General features: G+C 43.5%; 1 protein-coding gene and 1 non-coding gene across 3 annotated transcripts; one reads left to right on the plus strand and one right to left on the minus strand.

Moving 5' to 3' along the window:
* Positions 1-6126: 6126 nt before the first annotated feature.
* On the minus strand, positions 6127-15579 carry PSMA3 (proteasome 20S subunit alpha 3). Of its 2 annotated transcripts, XM_030273100.4 has the most exons (11): positions 15468-15579; positions 14550-14632; positions 13907-14030; positions 13091-13192; positions 12880-12953; positions 12236-12308; positions 11169-11234; positions 8501-8547; positions 6886-6953; positions 6678-6742; positions 6127-6315 (listed from the first exon to the last, which is right to left on the minus strand). In XM_030273100.4, exons 1-11 carry the CDS (start codon positions 15486-15488, stop codon positions 6271-6273), a joined length of 768 nt encoding a protein of 255 aa, XP_030128960.1. In that variant the 5' UTR covers positions 15489-15579; the 3' UTR covers positions 6127-6270.
* A 42-nt stretch (positions 15580-15621) lies between these two features.
* Positions 15622-15694, plus strand: TRNAK-CUU (transfer RNA lysine (anticodon CUU)). Its single transcript has one exon. It is a non-coding gene; the product is annotated as a tRNA-Lys (tRNA).
* Positions 15695-17342: the final 1648 nt, after the last annotated feature.

Raw genomic sequence — 17342 nt, forward strand, 5'->3', positions numbered from 1 at the left:
AATCTACAGTTCAGCCAGTGATTAAATTCTGAATTTTTTTTTCCTGCTCAGCCATCTTTTCCAAGCTATTTTTCATTTGTCTGTGTTTTTTGGAGGATATTATTCCAGGTAGCTCATTTCCAGGTGGCCAGGAAGCTGGCTGCCCCATCAACACTTAAGCTGTTAATTAATTGCCAGACTGTGCTGTTTGCTGGAGTTGGTACCTCAAGGATGTGCTTTTCCCTGCAGTGCTCCTGTGTAGTGTCACCTCATTAGCTACAGCTATAAACAGAGCTGTGTTGTGTGACATTCAAAACTCTGACAGAGCAGAAGACATGGCTTTTTAGAGGGTTTTGTTATTCTGGATCAATGGAAGATGTATTTGTGGGAGTGATCTGTCATGTCCTTGCAAGCAGCACAACAGGATACACTGGTATGAGGCTAGACACAAGCACTTGGCTGGGGGAAGCAGCTCTTGTTAAACCAACTGATGGAAAACACATTTAGCTACATTTTAGTTCTGCCTCAAACAGCATTTCAGATTTGTTTCTGTTCCTGATGTACACAGGAAAGTGTCTGGGGGAAATAGGCTCTCACTTGGTGGGCTTTGGTGACTGGGAGCAGCTGGGGTTAGAACTGAAACTGAGCTTTGAACATTCTGCTAAAGTAGCTGGTGCTTCCTGTGCTGTTCTTGTCACCTGTTAATGCAGTCTCACGGAATAGCTCTCTGTTCTTTCTGACTGTAATGAAAGGAGCAGATTTCCTGCTTTTCTAAAATCCCAACAAACAAGATAAAATTTAACTTACAAATATTTAGGCATCACTTGGGGTGGGTTTTGGGGGTGTGTGTTTGTGTTTGGAATGCATCCGTTTTTTGGTGAATTCACTATAATTGGGCCTACTCTTAATCTGGTGAAATTGGAATCCTAATGACTGATTTTGGATATGCAGACAGTATGTGTACCAAATTATATCTAATTTTATGCAGCAATAAAGCACGCCATGTTCTTTCTAAACCCTTGATTGGCTTGTTTTATCACGTTGCCTAAAATGGTATTTTCAGTGGGCAGTTCCTACACTGTTTTTAGGGGAGACTTCAGGGGATTTCAGTTTTTTTCCTGTATCTGAAGAAATGCATGTGTTTGGACTACAAACTGTGTGATGCTGCTGCCTGCTTCATTCTAGTTGTCCATTTTTGGTTGGCACAGCAACTTGTAAGAACCATTTTTAAACAACTGTTTCAGAGTCCTTTAATAGCAATGTACTGAAGATGAAAGAGCACTGTGTGGGGGTGGCTGCATCCATCTGGAAAAAGGAGGCTTGATTTGAGCTTGGTAGTAGATCCTGTGTTCTAAAATACTAGAATGTATTTACAGTCAGGCAAGACTTAACTCTGCTACCACTTGTTTTCTGCAACTCTGGGTAATTGGACATAATAGGCAGCAAGATGCTCTATAAAGGAACGTTACAAGCAGTTGGTATCTCAAAATAGCTCTCAGTTCTTAAGTAGAAGTAACTTCCTTGCTGCATGCAACTTGAAAAACTGGTGGGCAGAGGAAAAGCTGGTCCTTGTCTTACAGACATGCAACTGAAAGAAAAAAATGAGGGGGAGAGAACAGACTCTGCTGTATTTCTGGTGCTGTTACAGCGTCAGAATTGTCATGACAATCAAAACTATTTTTCTCTTTGTAACCTTTAAACTGTGTACTTCATTTTAAGGTCATGCTAAGATGTGTTACTGAATTTGCTGTTTTGCATTCCCTTCTATGGCTGTGGTTTTATCTTCAGGAAGAGACTTGCAAAACAGCCCTGGAGTTGTTCCAAATCTCCTTCCTTAAGGGTGCCTGGGACTGCACAGGCGGGAGCATCCCAAGCAGTGCTGCATCCACATGGACATCACACTCTGAGCATGTGGGGCTTTAACCTCAGGCCATCGAGCTATTTTTGGTGCTGAGAAGTTACAAATGAATGACCCAATGCTTGGCATACTTCAGATCTGCATGAGACACGTTCTGCTTGGAATGTTTCCTTTCTGAGAGTCAGCACCAAATACAGATGAGTAGTATTTCTTTTGGAGATGGCCTCGTGGATGTCTGCCACACAGGAAATTTCATATATGGGTTACTTCTAAGAATCTTGCCATCATTTCATCAGCAGTACTAGCAGTTGTAAAGAGGCTGTTATCCAAGCCAGTAACTTTTATGGCCATATTAAAGTAGCAGAAAATTAATTATCGTGATGCAATAGCCTAAACTTGCTTTTTGAATTCTGCAAGTACTTTTTATATATTTTCATATTCTATATGTATATTTTTATATACTTTCATATTCTAAAATCTGCCTGGGTGCAGGCAGGGAGATGGATCTAAGTAAACCAGACACTATTGTTTTGTAATTTGGCACCTGCAGTTCACCTAGTCCCCTTCTTAATTTCCTTGAGCAAAGCTGCTGTATGTGGACTTGCTGACTAAATAATTATAACAAGGAATGTGACATATCCAGCCTTAAAGAGTAGTGATTCATCTGGTGCTGAGTTAACAGCCAGTGCATGTGTGAGACTTAAGGAGGAAGCATCTTACTGAACAAGCTACTCTTGTGTCATTGATGGATCTGTACTTCTGAAACACTTCTTGGGTGGAGGGATGACTGAGCTAAGAGATGAGTTGGTCTGTAGACTCTTCCTTCCTGCTGTTCTTGTAATCCCTGTGCTTTGGGTCTCGAGCAAGAACACACCATTGAAAGCCTGAGCATGAAGTGGTTCAGCATGGTAAGAACTGGAGTTATGCTTTCCAAGTGGGTATTTAACTTTCTGCTGTATTATGTGTTCCCATAAATGGCCAGAGTAGGACAAAGTAGGTGACTTGTGGAGCCTGAAGCAAGCAGTGCTGCTTTTCTGCTATCTTTAGATCTGAAACTCCCCAGTGCTTTGGGCAGAAATAACCCAAGTGAGACTCCTAGAATCACCTCTTGCTCGAATCTCTAATTCAGAAGATTTCACCCTGCCATTTGTTTGCCTTGCAAAGCATTTCCACATTTCAGTTACATTTTCAAGCCAGCTGGAAAAGCTAATTTTAATTTTAGGGAAGGGGATCCAAGCCTTACTTCTGTAGGAATGCATGCTGCCTTTCAAATCATCATGTTGGCTGCCTGATCAGGTGTTGTTGTCTGGGCTTAAATCAAACTCCTGTCCTTAGATGCTGTTTAAGCCTGCAGGATATGGGAGCATCTATAACAGAGCCAGATTTTCTCCCCTCTAGTCCTGTACTTAAAACAGAGCCTCTGCTAAATATAAGCTTTTTGGTTGTTTGCAATTTAATATTATTTTCTCTTGTTCTGGAACAGACCTAGTTGTCATCTAAATAATCTCAGATCCATCTTCAGCCATTCTGGAGCTTGTTCACCAAGTGATTTCCCTCAGACAGCTCTATGTATTTAGGAAAAAATTATCTTCAACATTAATTAAAGTTTAATCATGCTTTTCTGTTCCAGTGTATTTTTAGTTCATTTGGTTAGTGTGTCCATAAGCAGCCACTTCCTTCTTTTTTAAAGACTTCTTCCCCTTCTCAACTCCACTGTTTGACATAGCAACAAGTAAATACTTCTCAGTAGCAAAAGTCACGGAAGTTTCTGTTTAGCCTATCAACTGTAAACTAGATTAGTGAAACATTAGGATGACTAACGCACTACTGTATAATTAGTTAATTTTTAAGTAACTAAAATTAGTCAGTCACTCGTTAAATACAGTGTGGTTGTCTCATGGAACTGCAGGATTACAAAAATAGCTGTCACAGGGGAGTTGCAGTAGTTTCTCTGCTGGCATGAGTTTCTCTGGGCTAAAATCTATTCTAATGTTCTTGGGTCTTGTTGACAAGAGGTAGCAATGCTGAATCTATGATCAAAAAGAATTCTGCTGGTTTTCTGTTTCTAAAGTAAAGGGCAATGTCAGTATTAAAGTAGCTTATTTAGTATTCTTCTGCCTTTTTAGTCTTTCACCTCCCTCCCCTCCCAAAAAAAAAAAAAAGGCAAATTTTTTTTCTCACCTTCTAATGTTCAAATTTTTTCTTTGCCCAGCTGCAGTCAGTGGAAATGAAAGTAAGTTTTTTCTTTACCATAAAATTTTCATCAACAGGCTGAGTCTATACTCTGAAAAATTAAGGATTAAATTTGGAAAATAACCTGACAATAATCATCTTGGTATTGTTTAACTAAATTTTGCCATGACATGCAAGACACTGGGCAGCACTTTGCATATACTGCTATCTACAGCCTCTTGAAATAATTTTTCTATACCTTTTCACAACAAGCAAGTCCCAAGAAAAGCAAAGTGTTGATCCTCAAAGCAGATTTTAGATTGCCAGGTTCTCCAAGCAGTTATTTGGAAATTTTGGATAAGCAAATAGGTGGCTGTGCACCTTTTATCTCTTCTTATTCTTTCAATTTTGTCTTTTAAATATGCACAGCTGGTCCTGCTCTCGTCCTTGTAAATCTGGCTGTGAGTGTTGTTACAGCTCCTGTACCCAACTGGGAGTGGCTGTCACTGAAAGGATTACAGGGGTGGAAGGGTGGGTGGGGGTAGCCACAGCAGGACAGCCTTCAGTTTCCCTTCAGGAGTTTTCAGCATGTGCTAAAAACACCAGGCTCGTGGGTCTGATCCTGGACCTGATGATCCTTGTGGCTCCCTTCCAACTCAGAATATTCTGTGATTTTAGGAATAAAATCAAGACACAATGAAGAGAATCGGGTACTTCCCTATTGCCAGGGAGTGGCAGATCAGCCTCAGCTGATGCTTTCAGGTACTGCTGAGGAGTTTCCCAAATGCTGCTTGCCTGTGACTCCAAGAGCTGAGTCAGCAGGAAGCTGCAGTAGTAAATTCAGTCTGGAGCCTGGAACACAGAATTCCAGGCTGACTCAGTGCAGCAGCTGTCACTGCTGCCTCGGGAGGAGGCACTGAAGGAGGCTGCCTGTCCTGGCCCTGACTGAGGCTGGCTCAGGCTGGCCCCATCTGTCCCAGGAGGAGCCTGAACTGACACAGTCAGAGCCACCTCCCTGGTGACCTTCCCATGTCACAAAAAGGAAGCAGAACCTGTGCTTTGTAATCCTGGTACAAAGGAGACTGCAGAGGCCAGGTATTTTGCAAACTACCTCTTTAAAAATAAACCTGTAAGGGAAAGCTGCTGTTTTAAAGGCTGGTGAACATGAGTGTATAATCCTAAAGCTGAGGAATTTGATTCATTACACAAGTATGCATTTTAGATTAGCAGGGCCATTAGAATTTTAACTGCATGTACAACCAGGACTTCAGTTTTGACTGAGTTTTAAGGTGGTGAACAGAACAGTTTATTACCTTACAGAGTCATATGGGTTATAATGGACCTGAAATAAAATCTCATTGCTCTCCCCTGCCATGGGCAGGGTCACCTCCCACCAGACCAGGTTGTTCCCAGCCCCATCCAGCCTGCTGGTTAAAAACTTTGAAGTGACTAGAACAGGCAAACTGTTTTCTTAGGAACTGGTGAATGACAGCAGCAAAGCTTGTTTTTATCTTCTGGAAAGGTCAACAATTGATGAAGCTGATTCAGAAGTGTGTTAAGATGAACTACAGCTGAATAAAAGAGTTTAAAAATAGTTTGGCTCTTCAAGCATTAATTCCAATTACATTGCTTAATAGATCTCACAGCTTTAGAACTTAACACAAGCACTATTTTAAATTGAATTAGTTTTTAATTCCTCCTACTCCTCCACTAAGCCTAGGCTGAGTACTTCAGATTAACATTCCTTTTGCTGCACTCCTGGTTGTTACATGGGCTGATAGGAGTTGTTAGTTGTGCACATCACCTTAAACTATAAGCTGCTGTTGGAGCTGGCCATGTTCTCATCTCTTCTGCTAAGAGCAGTCACAGACTGGCTGTGAACAAACTGCAAACTGTGCTACTGGTCAATCAAGGAAGAACAGAGTACTAGTTTTTAATATTAAACTATGCAGCATTAACAAGAGACTTGTCTAGTGTCCAAATAGTTTGTTTTTCTGTGCAGAGCCTGGCTCAAATGGAGTGCTTTGGGAAGTAACAGCAGCCTGATAATGTCTTTCCTTCTTAATGTCTGCTTAGATACAGTTGCTGGCCTACACATTTTGAAATAAAAGCTGACAGACAGTAAAATGGAAAATTTATTAGTGCAAGTTGGTCAGTTGGTTTCTTCCAACAAGTACACAACAGCATCCCATGCATAATACATTATAAACAAACCTGGTCTAAGATAAGAAAAGTTGAACTTGTTTTGGAGTAACAATATGTTACATATTGTCATCATCTGACTCATCTTCCTCTTTCAAAGATTCCTGTTTAAAAAAAGAAAGTGTAATTAAAGAGCAGTCTAACAGTTGTTTTATAATTCAGTCTACAATAAAAAAAATGAAGTTTGCTGCAGCTTCACACCCTTCTCACTGTGCCCAAACCCTTCCCAGGACAGTTCCCATCAGTACATTTACTTTGAAGGAGAAAGACCCCACTCGTGGCAGGCTCTGAATTGACAGTTTCTGACAGCAAGAACTGTCCCTGGTCACACTGTAGCCTTCCCTGCTGTCCCTCCCCAGTGACACCAGCTCTCCCTGAGGGGATGTGTGTTGGGATGATACATTTTCCAGGCAGCTCAGCAGTTTGTCAAGGGAAGCACTGCAACAACACCGAAGTCATAACTTACCTTGGCATATTTTTCTGCTTCTTCTCTGATGTCTTTGGGAACAATTTCATGTTTTCCATTGGTTACTGCCAATAAAAGAGTATGTCTTAATTACCATTCACACAAGGACTCTGACATACAGAGTGAATTTAAGAAGCAATGTTTTACTTTAGTTACAAAAAGTTACAAATTTTCTGTAGTGTTTATAGAAATTATAGAAATGCATTACTTTCTCCAACCCAGCTGAGTTCCAGCTCAAAAGCTTTATCCTTTACTTCATCATGAACTATGTAGATTCTGAAAGGAACAGACAAAGAACGGATTAGAACAGACTGACCAACAGGCTAAATATACTTTGTTCCTGTCACAGATTTCTTCTGTTAAAGTAGTGTCATGATTAATAGAAGCTCTCCCTGTGCCTTCTCCCCACCAAACACCATCAGAGAATTTTCCAGGCTTAACTGCTAATCTAACAACAGCTTAAATCATCACAGTAAGATGCAGGTTGAGATGTTCAAGTTGCCCTAACTGGAACAAACATTAAGATTTAGATACTGCAGGACCAAGGCTGCATCATCACTGCCTCCTTCTGCTAGACCAATTATAATACAGCTTGGAGTGTCCTGCATTTCCCCTGTGAACCTTACTGCAGTTTACACTAAATCCCACCACCACAGTATCTTGTGTCTAATCAGAAGTCTGTACATAAAGATTTCCAAGGTGGTGCTTAGGGCAAACACAGAAGTGGGAATTTAAACTCCAAGTGCTCTCCCAGCACACGCAGTGCCACCCAGAGCAGTAAAATCACTGCTTAGGCTGTGGGACAGAAATGCTAACACTGCAGTAACTAAACTGATTTGATTCATCCTGTGGCAGAACGTGCAAATAAACTGGAACAGTCCTGGGCTGAGACACTCAAAACAGCAGAACTCACAATAACCTGTGGCTTCACTGTTTAAGAAGCCTGTATTTTGTATGTCTTAATTTGCTTCAGAAAGCACTGCATCAGAAAATCAGAAAGTAAATCAGAAGTTGAAAAATACCAGCAAATCCTCCCCAATGTGGAAACCTTGGAGATAGTGGAGGAAGGCAAGATACCTTCAGCAGCACACTTCCAGTGGAAGTATTGTGAAACAAATATAAAGACTGAAGTGAACGCTGGTGTCCAGGGAAATGCCCCTCTATGCTTACAGGCCCTCCTGTCTTCTAGCTGAAGGTGATCTCTAGGCCTTTCTCATGTTCCAGCTGGTTACAAGCCTTTTGCAACAAAGTGTACACCTTCACAAGCTCCTGAAGAAATCACTGCTCTGGACTGTGCCTAGTATTTTAGGTTTAAAAGTTATTAAAATCTTTGCTATCTTGCTAAATGCTACTAAGGAGCTGAATTTGAGCTGAAAAACAGAATCCTGTCTATAGCTGCTGCTGAGTTTGAGTTGAAGCAGGACTGGAATACAAGTATTTTCATTATCAGAAATTACTTTAAAATGTCTAATAACAATACAGCTATACTGAATATATTCCTTTAAAGCAATTCCACTTTGCTTCTTTCCTAAGCATTTGAGTCTTTTTTTTTTTTTTAGGCTGGGTCCAAATCTCAGCATAATTTGTGGGCAGTTTCTCTCTGAAGCATCAGGTCATTGTTCAAACAGCTCTGACTTCAGAAGCAGCACACCAAGAAGTTTCCCTTTATGTGTCACCTGCTTTAAATATTTTCAAACCAGGGATTAGAATCAGACAGTTTAACACACAACACCCAATTTAAAAGGAACAGCCTCAGTTTGAAACCAAAGCAAGCTCACCACTCTGGATTTTTATCAAGTTGGAAAAACAGGTTGGAGACTTACATTTTTGCAACTTCTTTAACAACATCACGGCAGGTCATTTCCTTCATCTGTAGGCAAAATACACACAGATACAAGATTTCTATTAAGAGAATATAAATCTTGCACAGGGCCAGAACAGGAAGCTGTGCATGTGCCTAATGAGCTTCATGTTCAGTAGTCACAGGAACAGAAAAGGCCAGAACCACATTTCTTCTCTACAATGCATCTTTCAGCCTGCTCTATGCAAGTCATTCTTCCAGGGAAGAATATTACAACTGAAAGATTCTAGGAAAAAAATACTGCCTGGAAATTCCCCAGTTTAAAGCACTCAGCAGCTGAAATCTTAGAATCTACATTGGTGATGATGGCATCTTAAAAGCATGATTTGTTCCTAGATGCTTTATGCTCAACTGATACCAAATAACCACATGGGAGAGGCACCATATGTTCACATGTAATATTGGTATTCCTTCTAGGCAGCACAGTAATACTTTCTCTCTTACCAGCATTTTATGCAAGTAATTTTGGGTTTTAAGTAATGCCCCAAGAGGAGAATATTGTTTAACAACCAACTGCCTGCCTGAGCAAGGCATCAGCATCTCATTTCACATTTTCTCAGTTGTATCAGTCTTTTGGCAGCTTCACACTTAATCAGAACAAAGGCTGGTGCAAATTTCCATGCCATAATAAACTTGTGTTTTATAGATCAATTTTTCTGTCCTATGAAGCAGTAATATATTTTCCTATCTTTCATTAATGCAATTTACCATCTCTTGCAATTCCCAAAATATTTTCAAACTCTTAGTATGGCAGGTAGTTGTAAGGCACTGGTGAAGGGATTAAGATGACAAGAGTTCATGTGGAGTGTCACAGCCCTTTCTGGGGTGAAGCAATTTCTTTCTGGCCAGAGAAGAAATGCCCTTGCCTGGTTGGACAAATGTGCCACCACAATCCCATCTGGAGAATTTCCCTAAACAGACACCCACTACCTTTGTGACACTCAGTCCAGAATAGAAATGTAACTTGTGTCACACAAACATTTAAATGATGATGTGTTTTCATGCATATAAAGTTAGTAGTCCATAGTAGTTAGTTGACCTGCTGTAAAGTTCTACTACTGTCATGCATATTTACAAAAAGAAAACTGAAGTCAATTTAATTCCTGCCATTATCCTTTTCCCATCCTAGGTATGTTAATTCTGCAGACAATGAAAGTAAACAATGTGAACAGTTTTATCCCAAGAGTTAATAATGATCCTGTCCATATATCAAAAAGCTGTAATAGTATCAGAGCTGCGGGAGATGAAGAGATGAAAGCAGTCTCCAAACAACTGCAAGTTTTCCCACAGCTGAGTTTACAGACATAAAATGCAAAGGATGTGATCAATGCAGGGTTTTCTTCTTGCCCCCTCAGCTCAGCAGAGTTTCACACACTGGATCCTCCCCAGCCAGGAGCTGCTCTGCAGTCCCCCAAGGCAGGGTTAAAGTCCTGACTCCCTGCTTGCCTCTCCCATTCCACCTGCACTCATCTCTTCCAACAAATAAATCTGAGCTAGATCACCCCACAAAACCTTTTGTACATCTGGTTTTTCCCGTCTTTGCCTTGACAAATTCACCTTGTCAAAATCAGCTGTGCCCTGGAAACCTGCCCAGCCCACACTGAACAGAGTTATTGGCACGTGGGGCTGGACTCGCCCCACAGAGCTGGGGCAGGATCCCACACCTGCAGTGACAGGGGACACTGCACACAGCCCTAAATGAACAGCTCAGCTGGGCCCTGTGCCACTCCTCTGTTCCACGTGTGCATTCTACAGCTCTGCTGTCAAGTTCCAGTAATTCACATCAGTAACTGCACAAGTTTTGGAAACTCTCAGCATTGCACACAAAATTAACTATTTTAAGTAATTTGTGTGTTACCCAACACAGCACTGTCTTTTGCCAATGTGCACACGTGGGAATTGAAATTATGATTCCCCAGGTGCCACAATTCCAGTATAAAGATCAAATGATCATGCAGGCTTACTTTTAATTTGGTATTCAAGCATATGAACCAGATTCAAAACTGAGTGAATCAAGTCTAGGATATTCTCATTTTTCCTGTAATTTTTCAGTCATGATGCTACAGCACCATAAATAGGCTATTCTTAAAAATATAACATTCATATAAACGCTGAACCTTTCCATGAACAGCTGTGGCATCCCTCTGCAGACTAAAATAAGATATAACAGAGTGTCACATAAAAAGTACGTGAGACAGACCAGGAGAAGGATTTGGTTCCATGTTGTCTCCAAGGGTGTCAGATATTAAAATACGTGAGGAAGATGGAAATCTTTCAGGATTCTAACATGACTTCAATCAGCTGATTTTAAGGACACTTCAATACTTCTCTCCACAGACCAGTTTGTCCTTAGCAAGAGCAGCCTTTCTGAACTTGTTAAACGAAAGAATCATCTAAAACCTTTGGGAAAAATAGATACAGCACCCTGCACAATGCTGCCCTATGGTTTTCATTCAAAATTTAAAAAAAAATATTTATACTTTTATATTCACTCACTTACTTGGCTTACTGGCAAATGCACAAGGAATATTTCACCTGTTTCTCCTGCATTTTTTGTATTTCAGGCACCCAAAAGGTAACATAAGCCAGGAATATTTGTCTTGAGACAGCACAGCACTGTTACACCATACCTGAAGTTTTTCTATCTCTGTTTTTGCAGCCTGCCTGGCTTTACCAATGGCACAACCCCAATAACCCTAAAAAAAAAAGAACAAACAATATAGAAATGTAATTAAATACTAGACTCTCTACTAAGTGACCTCTTACTGTCACTTAGCACATGAAAACCCCTTACTCACAGTGAGAGGCCAAAAATCCTTGGTATTCTCTCTTGTGGCACATCCCCAGATTGTTGAATAGAGCCCAATTAATACATCAAGTACCACCACTATTGATAGAAATTGTCCAGTAATTCCTGGACAGAAATTTATCAGCTCAAAATGTTGTAACAGATTTTTAAAATTGCTATTTAAAAAAAGGAAAAAAAAAACAAACTAGAATTAGTTTGAAGAGAGAAGTTCTACATGAACTACAGATGTTCTACAGGATCCAAGCAAACCCCAAGCTAAACCCACCTACTGTGCAAACATATTTGAAGTGTAAACACATCAAAATGAAACATTTCTATTTCTCTCAACAGCCATGGTACTGGATATACTGCAAGAAAATTTTAAGAAATCCAGCAGTATGAGTGTGCATTGACCTGTGTGTAACACACAGCTGAAAATGCAGCACTAACAACAATTAACAATAATTCTATTTTGATTTGGTTTGCTGCTGGCAGGCAGTGCCAGAGGAACAGCCTCTCTTAGCTGAAGTATTTAGAGAAGGGGTATCACTACAGTTCTTGCCTTTTTGGAGCAGTGCATGGGAGTTTTCACTGGACATAGCCACGTGGATGAACTCCCAATTTCTGACAGACAAGTTTTAAGCTCATTTCTCAGACTGCACTTCCAAGAAATACACCATGTTTGTTTAAGACAAGCTTTAAGCTCATTTCCCAAACTGCACTTCCAAGAAATATACCATGTTTGTTTAACAAGGATGTGCAAAGGAACAGCAGTGATTCAGCAGAGATCTTCCCAGGCAAAGGAGAAAACAACAACAGCTCTTTTGGACCAACACTTACTATTTTCCCAACTAGAAACTTTTAAAAGAGGAACTTATGCTAAGATGGAAATATTTTTGACACACTCACGTATGAAACTCCTGAGGGATCAATCATGTACAGCTGTGCACCATCATCACTATCGTAGGACCCCAACATGAAACTGGAGGGGAAAAGAGAAATTAAAACCTTTCCTTTTACCAACACACACAGAACTAGAGAGACTACAGCAGCTCAGTTTCCTACATGGAGTTTTCCTTTCTGGAGCAAAACTCCTCCTGTCCTGCTACAATCTGCCTCACAACAGCACCTGCACGTTGCCAGAAACATTTTACTGATCAGTAGCCTGGCAGCAGATCTCTGTTTATCAGTCCCTTTGTACCAGAATCACACAGGAGCTGTAACCTGCTCTTTGGGTGTCAGGGCAAGCAGGACAACTGCAGAGGGAAATTCTGCTCTCACCCCCACCACAGACTGACTGGCACAAACCCTCAAACCTTAAAATCCCGGGACAAATTAACCAGCTCTGTAGAAGTCTGGCAGAGCCTTATGGCAATACAAATTCCCCACCTGAGGTGTTAGACATACACAAAAAGAAAGAGGAAAGGATTCTTTAGGAGATGAACTGTGGGTTACTAATCCCAGATTTCAAAAAAGAACTCAGACAACTGAAGCAGTTCCAGCAACTGTGAACCAAAAGATATTTACAAAGAGAGTGTGTCTGCAAGACTCACCTGCAGCCAAAAGGCCTGACAGCACTGTACAGGGTGTAGGCATGCACGTACATGGCCACTCTGTCTGCAAGATGCTGCGTACAAAAAGGAAAAATAAAACACTTATTTACAGAAATAAGGAATGAAAATTAATTTTTATGTCAAGAATAAAAGCCAAAACAGAGAGAGAAGGAGAGAGAGGGAGAGAGAGGGAGCTGCACTGGTCTCTTACCTTCAGGGGGATGTCATAGCCATAGTTAGACCTGAAGTTGGAAGCCTCTTCCCGGGCGATGTCTGCCAAGGAGCGCGCGTCTGCCAGGAGCCCCGCGACTGCCTGCAAGGAGAGCAGCAGCACAGACACAGCAGAGCTCAGACAGGCACTGCCCAGTGCCACCAAGCTCTAAACCTGCCAGTGGCACCGTGTATTAACAGAGCTCTCCTCTAGGAACATCAATAACCAACGTTATCATCATTAATTATCATCTCGTGAGTCACCACGACTGCACCAACACACACAATGCTTCAGATCTTGTGTTTTCACCAGGCTTCTCTCACACTGCAGCCACTCCCTGACACCATTCTGGCTTCTCTTGTGGGCAGGGCTGTCCTCCATACACCAATCTTTAAGGAATTCAGGTGATTTCCAGTATTGTTGAGAAGAAAATCTCACATGCAGCATGTTTTCCCTGAACACACCTTATTTGGTAACTGTAAAAAAGCACCATTTTAACGCTTGTGTTTATATTTACATACAAGTTTGAACAACTGGAGAAGCATTCCTAAAAATTTAAAACAGCCTTAACAGACTCTATTTCTTAAAATAGAAGCAAACACTAAACTTCTACTTTAAGTTTGGATTTTACTTATGTATGTTTTAGTGAATAAATTACAGAAAACAGTAAAAAAACACTGGCATTTCAGACTTTGTACACAGACATTCACATTACTTTCTTAATGTACTTATTTTTGATTCTCTGATTGATAAATTTGTCCTTTTGAGGGGGTCACCTTACAATTTCAGCAGACCGGAAATGAAGTGGCACCTTACCATCCCAACGTGTCGGTCGACATTGAAGAGGCGCTTATTGGAGCCCTCTTCATAAAGCTTGGACAGGACTAATTTTTCTACTCCAAACACAACACCATCTTTGCATCTTATCCCAATTGCTGTACTGAAAGACAAGAAACATGTCAGTTTCTCACAATGTAAAATACTTCACTAACAATTACCAAGACAGAAGAAACATAATTTCTCCCAAGGTAGGTAGACAACAAGGGGGTGTAACTAAATGGTCTTTAAGGTCTCTTTCAACCCAAAAATCATCATGGGATTCTGTGGTTCTAATCCTTATCTGGAGCAGACAGACCCCTGGGTGACCCTGCCAATCCATCCTGCTGCCCCTAAAGCACAGCTGGGATTTCCACTTCCCACCATTCCCTCACACACACTCCAGGGAACAGAGACACTCCCAGAGCAGCTTCAGCAGCTCCTGGATGTCCTCCGTGTCTTGAGGAATCCCTAGGAAACTATACACATTTACAAGGAAGGTTCTGAGTACACCTCAATCCACATCCCAAAAATGGGCTTTTAGATCAGAACTCATTTTACCACCACAGTTTTACCCTTGTGTTTCTCTAGTCCAACAGCACGGCTTTAAAAGAGGCCAAAAGAGGAGACATTTGTATCTTACCTGCTATTCTCCACAGCTTTCATAGCATATTCCACTTGGAACACTCTGCCATCTGGGGAAAACGTGGAAGCTGACAGGTCATACTGAAGGAAAAGACACAAATCTCAGGAAGAAAAACCCGCATAATATCACAGCATTTTCAGATAATTAAAAAAATTAAATACTGTCACTGCCAGAGTTGGTGTGAAACCCATAGAGCAGGCTGACCCTCTCATAAGATGCAGAAACAGAAGAAAACAGAGACTAAAAAGCCAGGAGAGGCCATGCTGGATGTACCCACACTGCAAATCCTGGACGTGCAATCACTGAGCATTACACAACACCCCAAACCTATGGGAGCTTTTGTCTGCCTTTACATCTCACCCAGAGCGGTGTGGGTTGGAAGGAACCCTCAGGATCATCCAGTTCCAACCCCTGCCAGGGACGGGACCGCTCCCAGTGTCCCGGGCTGCTCCCAGCCCCGTCCAGCCTGGCCTTGGGCACTGCCAGGGATCCGGGGGCAGCTGCTGTGGGGCCCAGAGCCTCTGAGGGAACGATTCCTGCCCAAATCAAACCTCCCCTCCCTCACCGCCGCTCTGCACCCGCGTATCACTACAGCTCCCGATCAACAGTGCCTCCCCATACACCCCCACTTAATTTAAACGGATGGATCACAGCAATACATTCGAATTACACAGAGGTATATAATATAGAGGGCTATAAGTGCATTATCCCGGCGCCCGCCCCGCCCCGCCGCCGGTTCCCCGGGCCTGCCGGGCCGCAGTGACTCAGCCGCCCGCAGCGCCCCGGAGCCGCCGCGCCGCGCTCGCCGCCGGCCCGGGGAGGCCGCGGGTGCGGCGGGGGCCGCTCGGGGCGCTGGGACGGCCGGGGCCGGGCCGGGCCGGGCCGGCGGCGCTGTCCCCCTCACGCCGCACTCACCCCGGTGCCGATGGAGCTCATGGCGCCGCCGCTCCCAGCCCGACCCGCGCCCACCGCCCAGCAACGCGCGCGCCCATTGGCCGCCGCACCGCGCGCCCGCCGTGACGTCACCCCTGCTACGTTCAATTACGGTACTGGCAAAGCGCTTTCCAGAGCCCGGCTAGCTCAGTCGGTAGAGCATGGGACTCTTAATCCCAGGGTCGTGGGTTCGAGCCCCACGTTGGGCGCATTACTTTTGAACCCCTTGAAGGGTTCCAGGCGGGAAAATGCCGAATCCTGAGGGAAAACCCCGTAAATGAGTGGAAAACTCAGTTTTTGTGAGTTACTTCCACTCAGGAATGACGTGCGTAACAAAGCTGGAGCCGCGAGGGGCTGGCAGTGACCGCTGAACGTCGGCTCCAGCGGTATTTTACTTTTTTAATAAACAATCAGATGTTAATCAAGTAGGAGCTCTGGGCTCCCTGGAAGACAGAGAGGAATTACGGAGATCCCTGGATAAACCAGAGCTGGGCGAGCACCTGCCATAGGAAATGTGACAAGAGCCAGGGTGGGATTCTCCATCTAGGATGGTTGAACACAGCAACTACAGGAGAGCAGCAGGAAATTCACCCCTGTGAGGGTGGGGAGGTGGCACAGGGTGCCCAGAGAAGCTGTGGCTGTCCCCAGATCCCTGGCAGTGCTCCAGGCCAGGCTGGACAGGGCTTGGAGCAGCCTGGGATAGCGGGAGCTGTCCCTGCCGTGGCAGGGGTGGAACTGGGTAAGCTTTAAGGTCCCTTCCAACCCAAACCATTCCGGGATTCTGTGGTTTGCGTTGGTCCGTCACTGAACAGGCTCTCCAGGGAAGTGCTCCCAGCCAGCCAGAGCTCCAGGAGCATCTGGAGAACGCTCTCCTAAAGCCGTAGGATTTATTTCATGTAGTCCTGCAAGGAGCAGGGGGTTGCACTCCATGAGCCTTAGGGGTCCCTTTTGACTTGAGACAATCTGATTCCATGAAAAGGGAGATGAGGGAATGAGATAAAGCCACTTCCCCCAGGAACAGCTCCTGCAGACCACAGTGGGCTCCTGCATATTCCAAAATCCTCCTCCAGGCACCAGGACTCACCTGGAGCTGCCTGCAACTGGCCAACACCAACCTGCTGGAATGGCATCCAGTCCAGAATGAAGAGCCTCAGAGGGAAATCCTCCAGTTCCTGCAGGGCTTTGTGTCCATCACTGTCCTTCCTGCTAAACCAGGCACTGCGAATTTGTCTGCTGGGACGATCCATGATCCCACAGCTGTGTCAGGGACAGAAGAACTACCACAGGGTGAAAACCCAACCATTTCTACACCATTACACGTGTAGGGTGTGATCTCTGAGGGCTCTCCAGGGCTATTAAGAGTCTTTCTCACTCAAAATCTGCCTTAGCAGGTCCTGGGACTCTGCACTTAACCCAGCAGTAACACGGGAATTAGGAATTCTGTCCCTGCCACGTGAACCAGAAGCAGCTGAGGCTTTTCAGTGATGCAGGAACCCCACAGGAGGAGATCTGAGTGGGCAGAAGGAAGATGAGGTGGCAGAACACGCCGGGAGAGGTCCCAGGGTACGTGCACAGAGCAGCACAGAAATACCCCTGGAAAGGAAGGGCTAAGAATATCCTGAATTTCCTCAGCTGCAGTCTGCTGCAGCTCAGGAAAATGACATCATTGCACCACCACCACCACAGGCTCTGTAGGAGTTTCAGCTCCTGACTCCTTCCCACCGAGAAGGGAAGGAGCTCCCAGCTCCATGGGACTCGTCCTGATGGTAAATTCCTCTCTCAGGAAGCTCTGGCTCAGTTCTTACCGAGGTAAAACAAAACCTGCACCCCAAATTACCCAGATTGCGACTGAAAATA

Source organism: Taeniopygia guttata, chromosome 5, assembly GCF_048771995.1.
Source record: "Taeniopygia guttata chromosome 5, bTaeGut7.mat, whole genome shotgun sequence".
Lineage (NCBI taxonomy): Eukaryota > Metazoa > Chordata > Aves > Passeriformes > Estrildidae > Taeniopygia > Taeniopygia guttata.